This window comes from Camponotus vicinus, unplaced genomic scaffold (assembly GCF_025532165.1).
Source record: "Camponotus vicinus isolate PSW18456_S1 unplaced genomic scaffold, iyCamVici1.0 SCAF_12, whole genome shotgun sequence".
In the NCBI taxonomy this organism is placed as follows: domain Eukaryota; kingdom Metazoa; phylum Arthropoda; class Insecta; order Hymenoptera; family Formicidae; genus Camponotus; species Camponotus vicinus.
Window position 1 is genome coordinate 17100792 of NW_028141948.1, and position 24864 is coordinate 17125655.

Sequence of the window (24864 nt, forward strand, 5' to 3'; positions counted from 1 at the left end):
ACGCGTGAAACGCATTCATCGAGGCGTATAATGCGTTACCTGCGCCTTGCCCCGCCCCATTACGGCCATCCGTCATTTTCACACCTTCGGAGTGATAGGAACGCGAGACGCTTTCGAGGAGGAAACGCGGCAATTGTACGTCGCAGACGGTTGCGCGACGATAAGCCTCACCGTCGTCGCGTCGCGTCGACTTCTCGCTGTCGCGCTGCATAAAATTAACTCGCGAATTAGTCCCGCGCGCACATGCAAGTGTAGGCACATCTCCGCATGCGATGTAACACTTGGTTTAAGACGGAGTCGCGGAGTCGCGTCGAAGTTTATCGACGTGTTAGCAATGACAACACAGTTGCAGTTGGAGAAACGAAATCTTCTCTTGGAAAGAAGTAAGGATGAATTTATTCACATCGATATCGAGGAGGAACAAGAATAAGATAAACTCGAAAGTATTATATAAACGGTGTTACGTAATAATTATTCAACAAATTACGATCGGTTTAAAGTAACAAGGACTAAAGTGTTTGCGCTATTAATCATATAGTATAAAACGGTAATTAAAAATTGCTGATCAAAATAATAGTGATTTATTTTACCAAGCAATTTGTCTTTAAATTTAAAAGAGACACGCGTTAAATATGTATGTAGACGAATAGATAAAAATTTGAAGAAACGTCTCTATAATGTATCGTCGCCTTATCTTAATATCAACCGCCCTCGCATGATTCACGCGTGAACTCGCATACATCACGCGGCATTCCTTCGTGCCACGATCTGCTCCGCTCGCACCTCCGAAGAATTCTTTTGAAAAGGCTATGACTAACAAGAATATTTCTCAGTGATGTAATCGTTTCGACGTAATTTTCCTTACACTCTATATAATTTTTCTCCAACGAGAGATCTGTGTTTTAGCAAATTTAGATTCTCCTAAGATCACTACAAATGCGCGCGACATTGTTCCATTCTCCTTTCTTTAATCAATAGCGATTCTGTCAGACGGACTCCTTACAATCGTAGTTGTTAAGTAGTTCGTTGATATCAATTTGGCATGTTTCCCGCGATGTGAAACGGCCGAGAATGGAGCCGAGCGATCGTTCTCAGACGCACGTTCTGGTGTGTGTTGCAGGGATTGGAACGCGACGGGCAACGTACGCGTGCAGGAATCCTGGCCGACGTGAACGACTCTCGCCGCGACAATGTCGAACCATTCCAGCACCGAAGGATCAGGCTCCTTGATTGTTTCGCGCGCTACGGTGAGTCTTCTTTTATCCTGAGAAGATTAGATCCAGCGAAAGAGAATCGAGCAAGGCGTGAAACTTACTAGACACTCGAGATTGATTGCTTCTGCGGGGCCTCTCTTACTGGGTGTTCCGCGGATGTTCAGAGTTTAAGGAGTGTAAGGATCTCTACTTAAACGCAAATATTCACGTATGACTCGATTTTCTTTCTACGTCTGCGTTGTAGATCCGGAAAGAAGGGAAAAAAGCAACAATTTAAAATTTCTTTAATCGTTATCGGAGTGCAACTCAGTTTTGAAACTATAACAATCGTATTCTTAGATCGATATATCTTAATATATCTTAGTATTTGTCGACGGACGCGTCTCGAGCCGCGAGCTGTTAGAATTTTAATGGACTCGGTATAACGATCGGGAGCAGTTAAACGACGATCTGGGGCGTGACGGCGTCAATTTTTTCGTCCGTCCGTAGAAAGCCGATTTTCACGTGAGTACCCACGCGAACGGCTCTGAAACTCGATTCGAGCTATTCGATCCGTCCATGAAAGTATCGCAAAACACGTGGAGAATCGTTTTTTGCGCCTCTACCCGCGTGCGCGCGCCTGACTCGCGAATCTCTACCTCGGCGAACGCGATCTCTATCTCGTTCGTTTAATCGATCCATCCTATCGATTCTTACAACGAGTCGAACGAGAGCTCTCACGCCGTGACCGATCCCGGCTCGATTCCTCCGCGGCCGGCCGGCGGATTAAATCCGGGACGCGGATGTTTTGCCCCAGTTTCACTTGACAGGCTGATCTGCACGGCGAGTTTGTTCCGCTCAGGCAAACTAGGCGATTGGCGGCTCGGATGGTCTGCCGATCGCTCGTTGGATCGATCGATTTCTGCTCTCCGTATCGCCAAAATCGATCGTCCTCGCGATCGGCGCACCTTGTCACCGATCGTTCCGCCGCCGTGGCAGTCGTTTTAATTATAAAAATAAGTCGACGAAGGGAGAAAAAACGGCGAAAAAATTCCTCGCCGTCAGTCTCGGCAAGAACGGGCCGTTTCGTCGCGCTCAAACGAGTAAACTCGAGCTTCTACGCTCTTCTCGAGAAAACATACCGGTCCTCGCTCCAATTCCGATACATCGCTCGTACGAGGGGAATGAGTCGTTCTTTGAGCAACGTCCAACGAGCAAATTGGATAGGCGGGGCGCACAAGTCGGGAAAGCATGTGGAACCAACCGATTTCGCACTGATCCTTGACGATCTCTCATAATGGACGACATTTACAATCCCGTGATGTCGACTGATTGGAGGTAACGCGCAAAGGGGAAAGCCGTTTCGAATTTTTAATCGCTTCTATATCGCTTTGTGATAGGAGCTTAGAGAGAAAAAAATGAATTTAATAATGAGTGAATATTAGGTCAGAAGTATAATCGCTTTTTGTCGATCGAGAAACGTTGAAACAATTAAAAATGCCAAACTTTATTCTCTAATAAAATATTTAATTTTGCGCTCTCTCTTTCTCTCTCTCTCTCTCTCTCTCTCTTTCTCACTTATTACGTATCGCGAGGCAATGCGATCGATTAAAAATTGAAATGTCAGGTGGTCGGTCGATGAGCTCGCGCGAGATACACGTCGTCTTGACGTTGGGTATCCCAAATTTTTTCGAGAGGGAAAGCTTCCTCTTCGAAGGCGAAGACGGGAATGCGCTCCGTCATTCCACGGATCTTCCCGGCTCGGGAACCTCCGAAATGGAACCCCCGAAGTTCTCCATCGAGGGTGACAGCTATGAAATCGTTCGTGATTGCTCCTCTCACTTCGTGGCCCCCAATCTTCGAAGCTCCACCGAGTAGTTATCCGAAGGTGCTGTCGATCGGTTCTTCCCTCCAGGATTTTTCTTCCTCTCGAGAAATACAGCAAAAATCTTGATCCGAAAAATCTTAATAGAAATTTCTGAAATAAAAAATTGCACTTGCTATATAAAATAAGATGTACAAGAAAATAATAAATATTATAGCAGTGGAAAAATAATAAATTAAATAAAATATACAATCATTTCGATCTTTGCAGAATTAAATGCTTAGAAAATGCTTAATTTATCCCCTTTACAATCTAACTAGCGACTTGACTGCAACGATTGCGATTTATCGATCATAATTTCTGATCAACATTGCGAACGGTGTTTCGTCGCGTGTTGATAGTTTTTGCGAATCGCCCAAATGGCACGGCTTATTACGCCGATAATCGATTCGGTGGGTCTGCATCCCGGCTCGTTTCGCGCCGGCGATTTTTCTCAGGTGCACGATAGTGCTGATTCACGGAAAGCGGGGAGCGGGGGTTGAGGGAAGGGGAAGGCGCAGCATTCTGGAAGGATACGCGCGGTTCTCTTCGGGTGAGATTAACACGTCAAAGACGACGCGCCCTCTCTGTCTCAGCAGTTGCCTCGTAATTCCCGGTGGATACAGGACTAATGGGTTATTTCAGGTAATTAGCCGCGCCAGGGTCGTCGTTCCTTCCACGCGAAGGGCTCTCTCTCCTCGCACGATTTCCTCGCGTCTCTCCCGCACACACGCGCGACTAATCGCCATTTTTTGTCTCGTAGGATGCTGGGTGGACACTTTCTTTAATTAGTCGGCCCCCGATGTGCTCTCGACGACTCACTTTCGCGTTGCGCACGGTTCGCCGTGCTTATAATTCACGAGAACGTTGCAGTAGGCGAAGGCCGGGGACTAGAGGGTAAATTGCAACAGTCATCGCGAAGCTCTGTGCCTTTCACAGTTGCGACACGCTGTTACAGAGTTTCATAGTCAACATTGGCAGAATGCCTGGTGGATAATGGCAAATTCTCTCTGCTATAGTAGAGAGAACGCGAGAGAATTCGTGACTATCCTCCTTGGGTCCAGTTACACCTAGCACAGTTGCTCGATATTTTGCAATCGAAATCGAAAATGTCGGGTTTCGGAGAAAGTAAAGTACAATCTGGAAAATCGAAAAATAAAGCTCCTGTTTTATTAAATAAAATATACTAATACCTTATTTATGAACCGTAATTCGATTGATTCTTCTAACAAGGATTTGGATTTTTTAGATTTAAAGATGGCTCATGATAGATTTTCGACATGTATGAAAGAAGCAGCGAATGCATTGCGGTACAGATCCTCGATCGAATTAATAATCGCACGATTGAGCGATTAAGTGCGATCGCGCGACCGCGAATTCGGCAATTATGGCGCTAATGATGAGTAGCTCGCGACAGCTTTCTTCATACCTGAGGAAGGCAGGTTCGCGCGCTCGCGCGCGAAAGAGAGTATCCGTCGAAGGCGCGAGGCGAGGTAGATCGTCCGAGAAATCGGCTTTGCCGAGTCACGCTATATAACGAACTTCAGCCGGGTGCTAGTTCGAGACGAGCAAAGCCTCCTTTCTCGAGTCGAATCCGAATCACGGCTAGCCGCAAAACGCGACGCGGTAAGAAGAAGATCGTTACCTTGAGGGAAAGATCAAGGGTCAGTTTTGCTCGAAAGAAACGTCAGCGCGGTTGATTCGCATATGGTTAACCCTGGAAGTCTATAATCGTTAACCACACGCTGCGATTAAAGGAGAGATGACTTTTATCGTTCGTTTAATTGTCTCTCTTTATCTTCTTTGTTAACCGGAAGAAAAATACCACTTATACCGAGGCGCGCCCGAAAATGTCGTGTAAAAATATATAATAGGAAGTCATTAAAGGCTAACAGGAAATCTCTTTCCGCGCTGTCGATCTTTTCATTTTCACGGGCATCTTGAAAATGCAACGATGGGAGACGACGTTCCCTTTCGGCGTGGTAATTTTTCAGAGGAGACACACGCTCTCCTCCCGAGGAGCGTTTCACCCGAAATTAGATCGGCGTTTCTCCCGCGGCTCTTGGCGAGATTTCTCAATGACAGCCGATTAAGGACGATTCGCTGCGAGAACGGGAACGGGCGTCGGCGAAACGTCGGCGCGGCAGGAACGGCCCGCTTCGTTAATTCCTGATTTTCCTCGGTCCGCATCACTTTTTAATTGACGCCAGAAATTGAACCAGAGAGCGGCCGGAGAACGCTCTGGCTGGCCGCGCGTCCGTTCTCGCAGAGTCATCCTCATCGCCACCTCGCCTCCTTCCCTTCTCTCCCCGCCACCCTTCCTTCCCCCCGAAATCATTTACGCTAGTTCTCCACGTTCAGGATCGGATTAAGCTGTACGTAAAGCGGAAGATTATACTGTCATAAGATTGCTCGCGCGACTGAACCTGCCTCGCCATTATTCGGAATATTTGCTTGTTACATCAGCAAGAAGTTTGGAATCGCTTTGTAACGTTGCTGAAATTGAAATGAGGGTACCGTCGATTTTCCTCGCGAGGATGATTAGAGAGTTGCATCGATTTCGATATAAGTCTTGTAATATTTTTTATCGTTAAACTTGATTAGTTCTTTTCTTCTGATACAAACGATAGTGTCTTTTTCCGTTCAAGAAGATTATAATTATGTAGCACATCATTGCTACATGGATTTTGCAGGAAATGACTTGAATTTAAATTAACAACCAAGTGACCTGCTTCCATTCATTTACTTGGAAGAAGCAAGTACTCTGATTTTGCTCTCCTCGAGGCGTTTACAAGTTTTTAATCCAATTTGATTATCCGCATATTAACAAACTTGACTATTATACGAAGCCTAATTTCAACAAGTTTAATTTATTAAATTACACTTTGCAAAATATCATTTTCAGATCAATCACATTTCCTCCGCAAGAGACAATTTCTTTACATTCGTGGCTTCTAATCTCCACGTATAGAGTCTATAGAAATGTATAATTTTAACATGAAAAATGTCGAGGACAAGATTTCTCGTTCGCAAAAGAGACTCAAGGTCAACCGCGATGCGTATCCCGGCGTCATCCCCCGTCGCACATTTTCCATCGGCTCGCCAGGTGTTCCAGTCGCGCCTGTCCCGCCTGTCAGTTTCCAGCCCGCGGAGATGCTGCCAATGACACCGATCTTTATCCCACCCGCGCCGAGCTCGCCTCCTACCTTTTTCCACCCGTCGCGTTTTCCCGCTACTGTCCTCCGTTGCAGCTCGCACGAGCGAATTGTGGACAGCAGCCCGGACCGATCCGGGTCCTACCTGCCGCCGTCGTCTCGTCTCTCCTCGGTGAAACCAATGTCGCCTCTCCGTCGCCGTCGCGTCGCGTCGTGTCTCGTGTCGTCTCGTGTTGTCTCGTCTCGTCTCGTCTCGTCTCCTCTCGTCTCCTCTCGTCTCCACCTCTCCGCCTCCTCCAGCAGTCGTGGCTGTCATCGACAGGAGCTCTCGACTCGCGTAAAAATAATTACACTGAACGAGGGGACTGGTACGGATTGCGGATCTTCGCTCGCGGCTTTCCATCCGTTCGACGGCCATTGTGAGAAACGGATGGACGAGCGAACGAACGAACGGACGGCTTAATAAGCTCGACGGCGATAAAAATTTATCCGCCACGTGCGCTCCTCTGCGTCGAGTCATATCGCGAAATGCTTACTGCGAGTTTCTCGCCTTGCATTCTTAAACTGCGAATTTATTCCACAGCTTAAATTCACACTGAAACGCTATTCCGTTTTGCGGTTAAAAAATCGATATCAATTTATTCAAATAATTAAGCATATTTAATATTGCATCAATAATTATATCAATCATATTATTATTTAGAATATTAATTTTTTTATGAAATATTATATTTTTGATCCGGAATTAAAGATTCCGAGATCAATCGTGTTCGCTGACAGGCATTTCTCATAAAGCTCCAGAGTATTAAAAGCGTCGGATAATTAATCGTGATTATCAGCGGGGAAATACACGTGGCGCGTACACGCGCGAGAAAGAAGGTGAAAGCTCGCGGGACACATGCGGAGGGGTTAATAAAAGGCTCGTAAACGCTCTGCTTCGACACGCCATGACAAACAATCATCGATCTGCGGAAACAATGATTCGCTGTGTGCTCTGTCGATTTTTTTTTAATAATAAATCCCCAAAAGACCGGTAGCAATTGCAATCAGTAAGTTTATATTACCACTTCGTCGACGATGCCACCCTCTTCATCAATGCGGCAGCGATTGTCAACGGCCATTTACATTTGGTTTTTGTTCGTCATTTACACAAAAGCGGATCGTTACCCTTTTTTTCCCCAACTTTAAACAACTCTCGGCGTAACAAGTACAACGTGCTATTGAATTTTATCGACTCGATAAATATATATCAATATCTCGTAACTGGAACAACTGATGACATTTTTGCGACAGTTGTTGAAATATAAAAGGATCTGTGTCATATGTTGCAAATAAACATTCCATGTTTCAATTTGAATCGTTTTTTTTTCTATTTCACGCCACGAATTTTGGCCATCAAAGAGATTACTCTGATTATTTAATTAATACTTACTATTGATATATAAATTGAATTGTTTTCAATCTTGTTACAATGCGATAATGTGTTGAACGAAATTTATATGTATCTCAATACGATAACAATAATAACAAGCGCAATAGGATTAGAAATAGAATTTTAGTTTAAAAATATTTTTAATTTTATTTTAATTCTGCTTATTATTCTAAACGAACACTAACTACACTCCTATTTTACTGTCTAGACTATAAGTCATTTTAATTCGATTCATTTTCTTATCCCGATTCAACATAGCGTTACTATGTTATAATAATCTTAAGAGAATAACGATCTTACTTAACATTCCGTTTGTTTTTTCTAGAACCGGGTCGCTGTGCATCGAGACGCTGCCGCGCGGAGCTGCCCCAGCCCAGAACCAGTTATGAACATATGATTAAGCTCGTTTTAATAAGTTTTTATGTAGATCTTACGCGTAAGGATGTATAATAAAAATAAGTGTTGAATAAACGAAATACGTTGAGACACCCGCCAGTAATTTCGTTGCAGCGAGAATGCGCATCCGGTACGTATTGAACCCTTCGGCTTTAAATCGGCATACTTTTTCGTCGCCGATTTGAATCGTGATACTCAAAAAATATTCGGAATACTCGCAATGATCGGAAATAAAGCAATAAAGGTAGACGGAATGTCACAATTGACAATTTCAAGCGCAAAGTGCAAAGAACAATGTTTCGACCAGGTACCTAATTAATTCATTCCTTAACTTGTCTAATTGCAATTGATAGAGATAGCGTTACAATCTCTCCGCGAGATTCGCGATTATCGAGTCGGAAAGAATTGGCATTTTCGGATTTTCGAATATGGAAATGAATCCATGGCGAATTGTACCTTCTCGAAGAGGGATTATAGCTCTTCGATAGATCCGCCATGTTTCAGATAAAGACGAATGGCCGACCGCGTTTAATTTTCTGATGCGAGCGAAGAGGGTCGATGTACGAAGAAAGGCGGATCTTGGCTCGTCTTCTCTGCCAACGTCGTCACCGTGGAGATGAGAGTATGGCTGCTCCATTGGAAACTTGATCGCGTGTAATTTTGAGATCCGAAGGAATACTTTGCAATATATATGTGTATGTGAAATAAGAATATACTTGCTGAAATAGAAATTTATAATATTTTACTAGAGAGAATATATATTCCGCTTTTTATTCAAATTTAGAACTTTTACGAAATAAATTTTATACATTTTTAATTCAAATTTTCAAGCTTCCTAATGAGATTTCTGTCTTATTAAAGTATCAATTAAAATGGAATGTGACCTCAACAGACTTTCATAGTGAGATTTTTCTTCATAAGAAAAAAGTACACATTATTTTAAATATTTCTAAAGCGGAACCTACATACATATATCTTGGATTCCATTCTCGGCAATATTTTTGAAGGACTTGGAGCGAGTTATCAATGAAATTAGTAATATATAGGCATTCGATTTCGCGACACGCGTCTCGCGTGTTTTCAATAGCCTCGAGTGAGCTACTCGCGATCCACCCGACAGAGGCGAACGCTCGGTTCAAGAAGGGAAGATATTGGCCCGTCTTTTCCATCCAGTCGTCACCGTGGAGACGCGGATACCGTGGGTGTTCTCCTGGATTCTCGATCTCGGCGAGTCTGTCTCCTACATGGACGAGAGAGCGAACCCTCTCCGGAATCTAACCCTCCCTCGTCGCCGCGGAGGATCGCAAGGACGAGGGTTGCCGGCGAGGTCTCGCCTGATTGGCGGCCGTGGACTATCGACCAACCCGAGACCAGCCCTTTGTTTTAGCCACCACCCTTGGCGGGTATCGAGGGTATCCAACTTAAAGTCCGGGTCATTGAACGCTCATGAGATTTCGGTCTGTTTTATAGAAGAAAAAAATCAGAAAATTATGTTGCGAAATAAGTTCACCACTTACATGAATTTTGTCCGGCATCCCTTTTTAAAATTAGTAAAGACAATATTAATAAAGTAATAATTTAATTATCTAAAGGAGATATTTAAAGAAGCAGAGACGAGTGTTCACGAGAAAAAAATTATCACAATGCGAATATCTGCGACCTAAAAAGAAACAAGCTGGCGAACACGCGTGCGAAATCGCGCATCGACCTTACGGCGGAACGCGTTGCGCTTGCATACTCGCGGATCGATGATGCAGCACGTGCTACGGCCTTGTAATACACTGCGTTCACCTGCATACCGTACGTCGCCGCTGCATCCCGGCTGCTTAGCATAATTAGTGACTGACGATTAACAGGCGTGCATCAGCAGTGGCTAATGGCTTAATTAATTCGCCACGTATTAATACCGTCGTGCTGGACGTCGACCAGGCACTTCGCCAGTTTCTGCTGCTCCATTTTAAATTGCACACTCGGCACCTCTGCGCGGTATCTTCCTCGAGATACCACTTGTCGCTCACTTTTGCATAATCCTGATTTTCCAAATAAAATGTGATAAATTTGATAAATATTATTAGTGGATATTACGCTCTTCGTTTTTGAACATTTCCTTTGCAGATGTTAGCAATTACTTTGACGAGTACGTCAAAGATTATTTTTCTCAGGTATGTCCGGATTACGCGACTCCCGACGCGAATGTTCGCATTTTCATTTTAATGATGAGGACGATGGCGTATTTCATACACGTCATACGATATGGCATGCGGTTTAATTAACATTGACGTGTCAATTTAATTGGCTGCGGTTATATCGGATATATTTCGAAACTATCTCCTTATAAACTGATGTAACATGCGTACAAACATACGCGTATTGTTAGATTAGTGAAAAAAGGGTGGAGAGAAAACGTAAGAGAAATGGAACGAGGTGAACGCGTGGCCCCGCCGCGATTCGGCCCGTCAATCAGCCCCCTCTCCCTTGCCAAATTACTGTCAAACGCAATTAGAATTGACGTGGAAGGCCAGAGCTAAATCAAAATCGCGAGGTAAACCCCTCGATAACGATTTCAACCCCGTAGGCTATGCTCAGTCGCAATTTTCTCCCGCCGCTAATTAATATACCTCGTATCGTACGTCAATTCGACAGTCTCTTCCCTTCCCTCTCTTCCCTTTTCCACCCTTCGTTCCCAACTTGATCCGTCCTGATGTATACGACGAAAAAGAGGAGGCTATATTTTTCGGAAGTATTTCGATGCGAGCGCGACGCGAATCGATATTCGCGGACATATTTAATGGGGATGAACGCAAATTTGATGTTAAATCATTAATTGGAAAAAAGACGCAATAAAAAAAATTAGATACATGTCACAGAGACAATAACCTCTTCAGGTGCTAATAATTTTTTGAATTCCTTCTCTTTCTCCCCATATAACAAAGTAAACATGAAGGACTCATCATGCAGGGTAATCTTTATATATCTCTTAATCCCTAATAAAAATATAATTTTTAAAACATTTACTGTCTTTCGACAAATTCATGTAAATGTATATTTACAGTGATGAGAAAATAATACTCGCAAGTTTTCGCTTCCTATCTCTCTTTATTTATTCCGCTTTTCACTCGCAAGAGCTCGCCGGGGAAGAAATTGAAGTTTCGCGAAGGTAAATATCTCGCCGGATCCGTGCCAGAATCTATTATTTTTTTCCTCTTTTCTCACTCGCCCCCCTTTTCCCGCCGAAGGAGACGATCCTCTTTAGAGAAAGTAGAATGATATATATTAAAGAGATGCTTTTTGGCAATAAACAATCGGGCAACGAGGGTCGGAGGCAGTTAGATAGGGCATTAGGGTGAATTATTCTGGCCACCCAGCGTAAAAAGACCGATGAATCACGGGAGTAACGGGGTTTTTACTCTTCCGATGATGTTGTATCTTGTTCTACGACCTCTTAAACTCGACGATCCCACCTCTAAAAACTAATACGCTCGTTCCTACCTCTTATCTGCTTGGTCAATAAATATGCTCCGCGTCTTCTCATTTCTCCCCATAATATTTAGCAGGTCTTATCCTTAAGTAAAACAAAATAAAGCGAAATATTAAAATCCATCGCATATATATTTTTTTATAAAACGAAAATAAACATGTATTAGATTGTCGAGTGGAAAAATGAACTGTAGCGATGTACAATCTGCGTCCATCTTTTTATTCGACTACAATATTAATAAATTGAAAAATTTCAGGATCTTTTAATTTCTAAGAATTAGAATCTCGGAGCATGCTTTAAATGCGCCATCATTCTCAACGCGACAGCTGCGATTGCAGCGATTGCGACCATGTCAAATACGTGCGCGGGAACGTTCATGTAAGCGTACTCGACACACACATACACACACACGCACACACTCGCTTTCTAGTACCGTATTACCCAGGGTCGGGACTTTTTCATTACGGTAAGAGCCGATTGCATTTTTTTACGTCTCCCAACGACGGGGGTGTCCAATCTGGAGAATCGCGTGGAAGGAGGGCCATCTAATCACGTGTTCCTGGCAATCGTGTCCTGCTCGTCGATCCTCGCTGCCCCTGCTCCTCGAGCTCACTCCTTTCATCCCCCCATCCGCGTCATCCTCATCCTTGGACACAATCCTCTTCTAGGGAGAACGAAGAGCCTTTTATTCGATGGCCGTAGGGCGACCAGGACGCGGTCTCTCTTTTCCTCTCTCCCTCTTTCTATCTATCTTCACGTGATCTTCTTTTTTTCCTTTTTTTGCACCACACAGACCGCCCTTTCACCATCCGGGGACGCCTCTTCAATCGGGCTTAGCCGCCCGGCGTAATTAAGCTGCGATTGAAAATTAATCATCGTGGATCGATTTCGTGCGTCGGCGTCGCTTGCAACTCCTCTTCGCGGAAGGAACGATAAAAAGGAGCCTCCTCCCCTCATTCCGGGATATCGGGATGAGCGCCGGGATGAAGGTGAAGGTCCTTTGATCTCGCGGGGCATTTCTCCCTCTGTCCCCATCTCCGCGTAACGCGCAAACTCCTTGCACCAATTATCTCACGTCCGCGAGGATCATTATTTTTGTCGTGTTCCATCGACAGCTGATTCGCCTTTCTTCCCTATGTAAGAGAATTTGCGCTCGTGATCCTGAACGTATCCTGATGTATACGCGACGTGCAAAAATAGTCAAGAAGAATTGTTGCGCTAAATTTTTTTTTTATTTTTCTCACACCTTAATTAATTATCGAATCTTAATAGCTAATAATACGCACATATGTCTCTTACTTTTATTTCTATTTTTTACGAGTCTTTATAAGAGAATTGACGATTGTTTATCGGGGTCGTATCTATATTTGACCCCAGTTCGTTACCGATTATGGTAAGCCCATAGGGATGGGATTTCAATCAAGAATAGATTGTCATCTTCTCTGTCATCAACGTAATAAGTAGGTCGCAGGGAGATTTTTCGTATCATTATACCCGTCGTCGCATTTGTCTGATTTATTTACCCGGCGAGTCTAAAAAAGGAAGTTTAATATACTCGCCGTCCTCGCTCATTTACCTATCCCATATCCGCGAGTAATCGGTCGAATTCGTCTATCCGGGGGAAAAGAGCGGCTGACGACGGAAAGAATTAAAGACTCGTCCTTGTCGGCAGTCCTTTTTTCAGCAGCTCTGGGCTCTCGAGCCGATCTCGGGGAGCTCAGACGGTCGAGCGAGCCTCGGTCTTCTCTCTTCTTCCTCATCCTCGCGAAATCCCAATAATCCGCGATGAGACACAGATTGAGTTCATGGACGGTGGAAAAAAGCGTACAGAGAACGAGGGGTGGAGGAGAGATAGAAAGAAAGCTACGCGACGGGAAAAGAAAATTGGAATCCTTCCAGAACGGAGGATGATAAAATTGCGGATGGTCAGGTGTTACCGTAATCCGGATTGAGACGAGCAGCGACCGAGCGCATCTTCCAACTGTAGCGATATATATGTATGTACATATACTTTACCTAGGTTCTTATAGCATCCTCGTTCTCCTTTTCTTTCTCTCTTTCGTCTTGAATGCTCGTCTCGGTTTCAATTTTAGAAAAACAATCGCATTTTGTCGGAAAAGTGAAACCTATTAAATTTGACATTATTTCAAAATTTTACATTCGTGTAAAATTAACGTCATCTCGGGTTTTTAAAACGTTGAGTTTTAATACGTTCGCATTTCTCGCTGAAAATGAATAATAAAAAAGATAAAAAAAGTATGCAAAATGTAAGAGAACAAAAATATACAGTCAAGAAGATTTATATAAAAGAGAATACGGAGTGTGTCACATTTTCCCTGCATTATCCTTATTAATTCAAAGTATCATCGCGGTTGTACATGCAACTTTAATGGCGAACGCATAGATGGACGGTTGCATCGCGGTCTTTGACAAAGTCCACGGAGGGAACTGATCCGTGTAGACCGATTTAAAAAACACGACCGACCGCTAACGGCCCGCGATTATTTTAATTCAGCCAGATAGGGCGAGAGTCGGCACTCGTAATTTGTTTCGAGATCGTATCTTCAAAGTGGGTCTCGGCAAGGGAGAAAGAGGAAGAGAGAGAGAGAAGGATTATTCTCTCTCTCCGACGTGTACACGACGAGGAATAGGATGTCCTGGGCGTGGGTCGTGGACGCCCGGGAGAGAAGCCCGCATAGAGATCGCCGGTAGAGAAGGACGAAAGGGAGGAGCCCTAAGACCGTCTCAATCTGTCCACTCCTCGTAATCACCGGCCAAACGACCCGGATTGGCGGCTATCCTTTTGTCTACCTCGATATCCCTCGATTTCTCCTTCTTATCCTAACGCGAACCTGACAGAGTTTTCATTTAAGATTCATCAATTAAGATAAAAAAGATTTAACTTGTAAAACAAAAAAACTGTCATTCTTAAAATTCCATATATAACTTGAAGACAAACTTTCCAGGAAGAGCAGTCCACATTTCTGGGATATCCGGAATAATCTACCATTCTCGATCGCCTCTCCCTCTCGAGTATAAGCATGACGTCCCATCGCTGTACGAGTGATTCTTCTGAAGAATGTTTTCGCGCGTTTTATTCGCGACCGCCGCCGCGACGAGGATCGAGAGAGAGAGGAGAACGGGGCGAGGTCAGATCCACCACACGCACGGATTCCCGCGTATCGTATATCGCACGTATCGCTTCGAAGGATCGGTGTAAGCCGGTAGCGCGGCCTGTGTTCCCTCTCCGGTGCGGATGCAGCAGCAGCAGCAGCAGCCGCAGCCACACTCGATGCGCACAATTAATATCGGGCCGTATCTCCGATCTCTCATTATTACCTGGCGTCTGCCGATGTGCGCGCGGGTGTAGTTCTCGCAGGAAACGGGCGTACATGCGTGTACGCGCGCGTATTGGTACCGGCTACCGTACACCCCGGGACACCAGAGTCGGCCATGCATCACCCTAACGAGCCGGGCATCGCGTGCCGATCTGTATTAAGGATTTATAATCCTCCGGACGCCGAGGGACTCCTAATGTCCCTCGAGCGAGCGAGAGATATTTGCCTATATGCTCGCGATCGCGGCGGATACGGGGGCGGATGGGGAGGCAGCCGCGTCTCCCGTGCTCTTCTCCTCTCTCTGGAACAGGTGGGCACACCCACGACGAATTTTTCTCACGTACGCCTGCCTGAATCGCATTCGGACGTAAATCGTTGGGTAAAACGGTATTTCGAGCCAGTATTAGTGACTCGCGTATTTTCAACATTTATAAAGTGTTTAATTATATTTTAACGTGATTCTGAAATCTCAAATTTTATTTCAATATTAGTTTTAGTACTTTTCTCTAATCAAGGTCAAGAGGATTTTGATTAAAATGAAAGTATTATTTGGTTGATCTTAATCATACTGATATACCAAGCATAGAATTTTACATGATACATGAATAAAATATTTCATCAATATTTCATATTACGTTATCAAATAAGATGTCTAGAAGAAATATTAAATAATACATTATAATACATTTTTTTTTTTAAACATTTTACTTGATAACTCTACCTAATACGATGAAATACTTTATTAATGTACACAAATGCGACGTTCACAAAATATTATACCGTATCTAGATCGTCGTCCGAGGAACGCAATTCCATCTCCCTTCTCCCGGAAAGCCCGGACGTGCGTAGCTCCCCAAAGACACGAGCGGCATTCCGGGGCTAAGCACATATTAATTAGGCGGCGTGCCGGGCAGGAAGGCATAACTCCTTCGGGGATGGTTCGAGGCCGTTGCACGACGTTGGTCGTGCCGCGGTTTCCGAGTGTCGTGTTACCCGGGCCCTCTCCTTCCCCCTGCGCGCGGGTCCGTAAGACCCGCGGGTGGCCCCTAGTCCCGCTGTACGCCGTCCGGGATCTAAGGCCCGGTACGTGGGCTCTCGCCGTGGAAGAAACCGGGCACGACGCTACCGTCGCATTAATAACACTGGTAGCCACTCATATGTTAAACGTCCACCCTGTTATGCCGCCGCCGCACAGTGGCGGTCGCACCGAGACAGAGAAAGAGAGAGAGAGGGAGAGAGAGAGAGAGAGGATACAAACCTACGTACAGTCGGGTGCATTACAAGGTGTCCTTACGTTCAAGGATCAAATTTCGCTATAATATTTATATAGTGTTGTTCCCCCTTTCCGTACGGTTTAACGTTTACTCGCGTAAAGAAATCGCCAACTCTCCCGGTATCATCAAATGCATGTCCTCGTGAACGCGGATGTACCGGATGCACCATTACTGAACTCGATTGTACAGCTCCGGCTCTGCGGTTCCCGCGCTTGCGATGCAGATCAGGCATGTTTACCTCGGCCCGCTCTTCCGGTAGCGCATCGTTTACGCTAACGTTGAGGAATATCGGTCCAAGTGACAGAGGAATCGAATCGCGCAAATTTACGCGTCGTCAAATTATTAAAAAGCATTACTTTTTTGAGATTATTTTTAGAGATTTTCTCTGTATATATTAGCTCTGATACTTTAAAATCTTTTTATTGCAGTTTGCAGACATGTTTTTTAAATCATTTTTACATATTTTTTTACATAACTAATAAAAGTTTGATGAGTTTACTGAAATATTCCTGTTACAGATATCAGTGCCTGAATCAAGGCCTCGGGAAGTTTTTCGAGATCTCGTATTATTGAATGAAAATTAGAATACGTTATGCTTTTACGAAAGAAAAATGGTAATTGTCATTATTGCAGCTTATGTATAAGATTGCATGCGATTATCGTTACTCGGCATCGTTAATTATCATTATCGCACCTGCGGCAAGTGCACAGGCATTTAAATAATTCATGCCGCTCGCTTAAAAGCATTTAAGTGCGCTGTTCTCTTTGCAGATCAGTATGCATAAATAAGAGAAAATTTCTAGAAATACGAGAATTTAGATTTTACTGCGTCCGCCTTTATAAATCATACATGCGCATGTATAAGTTATGATTTGTGAATATTCCTTATTAAACCTAAGCAATTATATGATGTAATTATAAAATAAAATTTCAGGAAAATAGATGTTTATATCGAAACAGAATTAATTTTCGCAATAATCCTTTACACAATTATATGCCTTTTATCTCAATAATTACCTTAATCATTAATAAAAGCAGATAATGATATAAAAATGGCAAGAGATATCTTTGAATAATCATTTAATTAATCGGTAGCGGTCTCAAAATTATGGTCTTCCCTGAAAAGACGGGGCGTGTTCTGAGATCTTACCGTCTCCTCGGATCCTGGAACATAAATAACAGAAGAAGACGGAACCGCGGTGGGGTTTCTCGCGCACCCCAGGAGGAGCCTCCGAAATCCGGAGTGCTCTATTGTCGATTAATTATCGTGAATGCCTCCGTGAAACTTCAACTTTTGATCCCCTATCTCGTCGCTGGCGATTTGTCATTGCATTTTCTCGAGGTTTATTTTTGGAACACTCAAAGTTGTAGACAAAATATTTTATCCTAACAAAAAGAAACTAGTAATGTATCCCGAAATTATAATAAAAGGAACATTCTCTTCGTGATTTCGCTAGCTTAGAGGTATGATTAAGCAAGTTTGCGGATTATTATGGAAATATCGCGATATTTTCCGAGAAATCGAGTCACGTGGGCAGTAAGCAACTTCGATATTTAAATTCGATATAGCGATAAAAAGCGGGAGCCACAGAATGATATTTATCGCGCGCGACTCCAATGACTTTATCATATAAACGTGACGCAAAAAGGAGTTCCGAGAATTGCCGGAAGTATCGTCCCAATATATCGATAACTCCGAGATGCGTTCTCCGCCGCTGAATGCGGAACGGAAGTCGGGAAATTTATGTTTGGAATTCGTTTACATGTATATGGATCTGGTGTGTCGGGCCGCCCGCAACAGCAGGTAAGGTGGAGAGAAAGGGCGAAAAGAAAGAGAGAAACGAGAGACAGAAAGAGAGAGAAAGAGGCGAACGTGGTGCGAGGCGAAACCATCTCGCGATGATATGAAACGATTTTCCTCGTGGTCGAGGAGACGGTGTTATCAGAAATTGAAACGCCAGGAAGGGAATCGTAAACATAAAATGATACAGAATAATATAATATTCTTCGCCGTTTTATCGCTACTTCATTGAAGAATAGTGCGATTTATCGTCGACAATGTATATATATATATAATTACGTTATAAAATTTGATTTCATTAATATCCTTCCCCCTCATTCCCGAAGTAATTAAATGTAATGTTGTATTAGACTGTTGTCGAAGTTACTAATGCAAACAATAATTTTCAAATTTTTTTACCGTAATTTAATGAATAAATTGATTGGTGTCTAGTTTTTTAATTGTACAAGTATTTTAATTATAGATACTTTTTTCATGCTTTACATATATGTATGTTATATACAGTTAGATATGAAAAATATTTAAAAAATTGAGTATTCGTATATACGATCGATGAACTGTGGAATACCGAGAGCATTTTATAAATTCTCGAGCGTGCATTGAAGATGATCAAAGATGCTTTCTATGACTCTCAGCATTCAGTAGATAATCGTCTAATCGCTCAATTGAACATTGATAAGAATCTTCATAGATCGCGAGGATAGAGAACATTTCGCCGTCATTAGGGTTCATCAATAATTCAGCGTTTAATTCTAATGGTAAAAATCGTGTTCCGTTATCATCGTCCCCGTCGATTGATTCAAAGCTTTCCAGCGCTTTCGGAATGCGACGACCACCCCTACGAAGGATAGATTCCGCGCGTTAACGCCGTGTAATGCCACGCGCTTTGATTAAACGACGTGTATATGATAGGAAAACAACATTCCTATTAACATCGAGCCGTTCATTAACATTTACACGTCGCGTGTAAGCGTATCCCCGAGAAACGAGCATGACCCAGCATGCACGCGCGCGTCTTTCGCGCGTTTCGCTCGGCGGAGGTGGCGATAATTGCTTAATTGACGGCGGTCGCCGATAAGCATCGCCGCGTGGCTACGAGATGGTAAGTGTAATATCTTCGTGAGTCTCTTGGCTAGCGGTATGTTGGTATCTCCGGTGAGACAGCCGCGAAGAGGAAGACGAAGAGGCGAGGGAGAAGGAGAGAGAGCGAGAAGACGGGGGATATCGGAGGTGGACTACGATGTAAAAGCGTATGAAGGTGAGATAGAGACGGATGGAGCTACGGAGAAAGAGACGAAGGAACCTCGTCTCGTATCGATGGCCCCGAAGAGACGAGGTGTGTACGTGGTGTCGGCTGACGTGTCTTTTCTCCTGGCGAACAAGGCCTCGTTGTAGAAAGGTGTCGGGGCAGCGCGAGCAAAGAGCCTCGAGAGAGATCCGCTCCTTCCCCCGTCCCCTCCCCGTCACCTCCCTTCCTTCCCGAATGCCTCTTCTCCTCCCTCACCCCGACCGTTCCTCTCATCCGTCTTTGTCTACCTCTCGCACGTTGGCGCGAGGAGATATTAGAGATGCGAGATAGCTTTATTAAAGGTGAGAAGAGATGCCAGCGCGCGAGAGACACCACCGAGTCGGTCGCTTTGATCACACGAATTATCGTGACTCCTCGGACGCGACCCGCTCGTCTCTATCCCTCTGTGTTTCTCCTTGTCTCTTTCTTCCTTTCTCGAGTCTCTCGCTTTCGAGAGTTCATATGACACCCTCTCGTGAGCGATCAACGCGAGGAAAGTATGCGCGCTCGGATCGAGCGACTCACTTTGTGTGCTGGGTTGTATCTACACAAACTCCGGACATTGTACATCATTAGAATTATAATTCCCGAATAAGCATTTAAATTAACAGATGCCGTTCAATTATGTTTAAATATGTTCTTCTTTCCAATATTTAAATAACGTTTTAACGATCAAACTTCAGCAATGTATATTTCTAATGAGGAAAGCAAGGTTGAACAGTCCATGATACTTTCTTTCAATATGCATACTGTATGATAGAGATTAAAGAAAAAATATAAAATAAAAAAAAGATATAATAAAGAGGGAAGATATGTATATAATTAGCTCTTTCGTTCATCCGTTGCTTGTAGCAATCTTGCAAACGAATATAATTCTACATTCTAATTTTATAGATACGGCTGACAGTCTAAATCTGTATCTAGACTCTTGGAGACCACTGAAAACGATTACCCGTAATAGCGATGACGTGTGGACAATACGTTCGTAGACATAAATACCACGATTCGATCTTTGGACACGCCTCCGATTAAATTAGGAACGCTCCACGTGGCAAAAAAACGGTTTAAGGTGTTTAGACGCTCTGATGGACATCGGTTGAGGACATCGCCGGCGGAGTATAAGGAATCAAAAGAATATCTTATAGCCTTGTAACGCGCATCGCACGAGCCAAGGATATAAAGAGAGTAGATTTATAGAGTAGATCATGCATACGAGGTGTCAGAAAGTTATGGCTATTATGTATTCTAAGACTGACAAAATTATCCCGACGATCTTCGAAATTGTGTAAGGACTTTAAATAATGTTTAGTATCACAAATAATAATATACGAGATAAAAGAGAGAGAAGGAGAAATATAAGCAGAGCTAAAAATAAAATATCGAATAGAGCTAATCAAATGAAAAGAGACGAAATAGAGAGGATCTTCTCTCGCCTGTATCGATCCCCATGCGGCATGGAATCGCGAGGATTCCGAGAAGCTGCGTCCGCTGCGTCCGGTTTACCTCGGAGATGATGTTCGAGATATTAGAGTCCTTAGGAGGTTCGGCCTCTCCTTCGATCGCGCCGTCTCACTTTTGCTGGATCTCGCTCGCGCTATCTTTTTCTTCGTCTTCTTCGGGCCAGCGATGCCGATCGTTTCGTGGCTCGAATCGTGCCGTCTCGCCTCTCGCAGGATCTGACAGCCGGCACGTCATTACATGATGACTCGGCAATCGTACAACACCCGGGGAGAACGGAAGGGCGGTGACGGGGGATGATCCCGTGGGGATCGGCAAAGAAGAGAAATGTAGAAGTGGGTAAAAAGTACACTCGGACTCAGGATTCCGCGGTACTTCTCCAAAATCTCGAAGAAACCGCGTTGCTTCTTCTTGCTTGCGAGAGTGAGATTCCAATAAACGAGACTCGAGATCATATCATATAGTTAAAGAATTAAAAGATTGGCAAAGAAAGCTGAGAAATTTATTTCGATATATTAAAATAGTCTCGAGAACCGCAAATTTATCAAGATTACAAGATTGGTCGTAAATAATTTCAATTGCCATTTCTTCAAAAATTATTTGTAAAAATTACTCAATGATTTTGTTCGTTTTTTTCAGAATTGTAGGCAGCGGTGTATTTGTGTTAGATATAAATAGCTTTACGCTTGCTCAACTGCCAACATGCTAGACTGCCAGATAAAATCGAGGTGGATCTGATCGCACTATCCTGACCGTTAAGAAACCAGCAATTTCCGAATTAGAGCCAGTCACGATACAGTTATAGTTGAAGCTGAACGGTTCGGCCCATGCCAGAGACACGTACAGTCCTCGTTAATAATCGTCAATATATCTCTAGATGGCATTTTATAACGTAATGTTTCTCTCTTGCGACTAAAAAAAAATGTAAAGAATTATTAATAAATCTTTCCGTAGTTGCTTCGTATCAAAAAAAAAGCGAGAAAATCCACGTTATGGCGATTTATTTATCAAAATAATGATTTTCGAGATCGCCGCTGAGGCATCTACGAAAGATACTGTATTTGATTGTACCGTCGAGTCATCGGCTACCTGGTGCGAAGAACTTTGCGATCACGAGGCGCGAAATCCGAGGACTAAGCCAATCGAAACGTTTCATTAAACGGAACTGACTGGAAAGACGAAAAGCGGAGAGATACTCGCCGTCCGGCTTGTAATCAAACGCTTCGAGTACAGTATACACTGTGAATTCATCTCCTTTGTGTGAGTACATAGTTTGATCAGTTTGAAAAGTCGATACTTCCCTAGTGAAGATTAAATGGAGAACGTCACTTCTCTCTCCTTCCGTATCTTTAATATTTATTATTTCAATACGATTTAATATTTATTATATTTTTAATATTTATTATTTCGAACGCGAATATTTCAAAAAAAAAATTTCATGAAAATTTATATGGATTTTAAGAAAATATATATGGAAATAAACGAAGGATTCAGATTCTCATTTATGCATATATATTCGTGTCTTTAAAAGCTAATTCTTCAAATACTGATTGCTTATTACGCGAAATCTATTTGAAAGCCGTATTTATCCCATAAAAATGATATCGAGAGGGGATTCTTTGGGATCATCTTAATTTATGCGCCTCGGGCAATCTGCTCTTTCTTCCGGCATTAACGGCCGTCCATCACTGGATTTCCCTGGCGCTGCGTTTTTATTAGAAAAGTAATCGGGAGTTACTCGCGAAAGTAAATCGATGTTCGAAGTTCAGCCGCTCTCATCCTTTAAGGGCAGAGGCGCCGGAAGGTCCCGCTGTTCGCGCAAGTTCGCGAACGATAACGAAAAGCGCTGAGATCCGTTAATCGGAGAAATTTGCTAAAAATAAAGAGCGGTGTCGCGCAACTTTCGAGATAAGACGCGCGTTTCCGTAAATTAATCACCGGCCCGACGTACGCTTTGGCGGACATTAATCGTCGTCTCCCTGCCTCCCCCTTCTTTAGCTTGCCCCGCTCACAGTCTCTCTTTTCATAATTCTCTCTCCTAGCGAGCTGGTCCTCCGCACGTCGCTCTTATAATTAACGATTTAAGATCCCGCGAATGAAGCGGCTGTGAATAAAGTGTCCGGATAAATCCATCAAAGTCAACGGTTCGATAAAACGCGGGACGCAAATTAGATACAATTGCGTGTCGCAATCGAAAACGGCAAGAGGCATATAAGCATTCTCCGCGAGCCAAATCGCGATCCCTCTAGGATTCAATTATGAGGAATTCAGCCGAGAGAAAGAGACGCAGTGATGTGAGAAAATAAAATGGCGACGCGGGAGAATCGAGGTTGCCAGAGCGAGAGAGAAAGAGATACGAAAAATAAGCAGAGAAACGAAAGATAAGCAGAGAAAGAGATAGAGAGAGAGAGAAGAGAGAATGGACGGAAAGTAGCTGCGAGAGCGCGAGTTGCAAGGAAGGGTGCGGGGGAGAAAAAGGAGAGGAGGGAGCGCATCTACACCCTGGAGGTTCGTATTTTCCCTCTTTCCGCGAGGACTACTAATTAATTACTGTGATTAATCAGAAAAGTTCGTAATTAGAAAGTTTCTTCGCGAAATTAAAATGGCGGGGAGTGACGGAGCGAGTCGGCGAGAGCGGTGGCCTCGTCTAGAGCCTCTCCTCCTCCGGGCCCGGAACATCAGCAGCAGCATCCGCCGCTTATATACATACCCTCATTTCCTCGCTTTTTCTGCCCTCGAGGGGAGGGTGGTTACGCGGCTCCGTCAAGACCAACATCGACTCGCGAGAGTTTCCGATAAACTCATTAATTAAGGTGGATCGCCTCGTAAGAAGAAAGGAGGAGGAGGGGGAGTGGAACACGGCGCGTTGGGAGCACTCGCAATGGCACTCTCTCGATTTGCTCTCGGCATTTAGCTGCTCTGCATTTCTTCCTCTTCGACAATATATGGCGGTAGCGATCTGCGCTCGACTCGAGGGATTTCTCTGCGATTGGTCCCGATTGACAACTAATTTATTCATTACACAACAATTATAATAGTCTCATACTGCACGAAAGAATCGTAATAATCTTTGATATTTATTATTGAATTTAATGTACAAGGTAAATTAAAATATCTCTCAAATTTTGCAATCCTAAAATGACACTAAAATAACATGAGACCTGTCATAATGTGTGACAAGTTTTTTACGTAAAAAAATTATAAATAAAAATAGTTTTGAGATATATGCGTGCGAAACGCATACAGTCGGCGAAAGAACGATTAATGGATTTCTTAGTACGTTATGCAAATAAAAAAAAAAACAGTTTCACGCGCGCATTATGCGTCGCACAATAGGTTTCAGTAATAATATAAGATTTTCTCGTCTCTTTCTCGTATCTCATTAAACACTCGACGATTCGCGTACGCGCACCGACCGCTCGCTCTTTATTCGCCTATTTGTTTGCTCACGTGTGAAAGGATGGTTAAACAGAAGCGTTCGCGCGACACGCGAGCGTCTCCGCTCCGGTCATTGCTTTCGCGCCGCCGGAGAATTCGGCGGTTAGATGGTCACGCGATTTACAGCCTGTGGCTATCCAATTGGAATTGCTTAGGAAATCGAGTTCGGTTTCATTTGAAATTTTCAAAGCTACGGCGGAATCCGACTCGCACAAGTCTGGCAACTGACTGCGAAATAAAATCTGTACTCCTTCGCATGTCGAAGGCGGATCATCTTTTCATCGTATTCTGGCGTTCGGTAAAATCGATAAACGAAACAAGAGCAAAAATTGAAACTTGGGGAAAATTTCAAAGAAAAGAGACAAATTTAAAAAAGGGGAATTTTTTAAAATATATATCCTTTTCCTCCTATAATTTGATAAAAATTGTATCTCTCTAATCGGAAACACGTATAAATTGATGTAAAAATGAAGGCAAAGATCAGAGAAAAGCACACTTGATTATAAAAGTTTTCAGGCAATTATCAACATCTTCTCTGTAATTATTTTTACGAATAAATTCAAAGTTCGGAATGCACGAAAGAGAGGAAATGCAAATTCGGCTTGTCAGCGAGCAACAGGCCGGTTGGCTACCTCCGATAGCTGCTATCATTGCGACCAGTCGGGTTCACTCTTTCCTCCTGAATCCTTACTTTTCTGGGATTTCCATAGCGTATTGTACGCGTGCGCTAAACAACCCCAATCGCTAAT

The 24864-nt window shown here is 43.5% G+C and overlaps 1 protein-coding gene and 1 long non-coding RNA gene across 5 annotated transcripts in view; one reads left to right on the top strand and one right to left on the bottom strand.

The window, feature by feature from the left end:
- The window catches only part of Soxn (SRY-box transcription factor soxNeuro), a 120653-nt gene that overhangs the window by 78173 nt on the left and 17616 nt on the right, over positions 1–24864 (top strand). For 2 of the 4 annotated variants that reach the window (XM_083085336.1, XM_083085340.1), the window contains one exon: positions 7970–8130. The exons of 1 other annotated variant lie outside the window; for it this stretch is intronic. In XM_083085336.1, the coding sequence (XP_082941462.1) occupies position 7970 (1 nt within the window). In that variant the 3' untranslated portion in view covers positions 7971–8130. Of the gene's footprint in view, positions 1–1120; positions 1248–7969; positions 8131–24864 lie in introns of those variants that run through there. One more of the 4 variants, XM_083085335.1, reaches the window with a different exon arrangement.
- LOC145963422 (uncharacterized) overlaps positions 2761–24864 on the bottom strand; it is a 45582-nt gene continuing 23478 nt past the window's right edge. The window contains exon 5 of the long non-coding RNA XR_014436161.1: positions 2761–3171. This is a non-coding gene — a long non-coding RNA (uncharacterized LOC145963422). The remainder of the gene's footprint in view (positions 3172–24864) is intronic.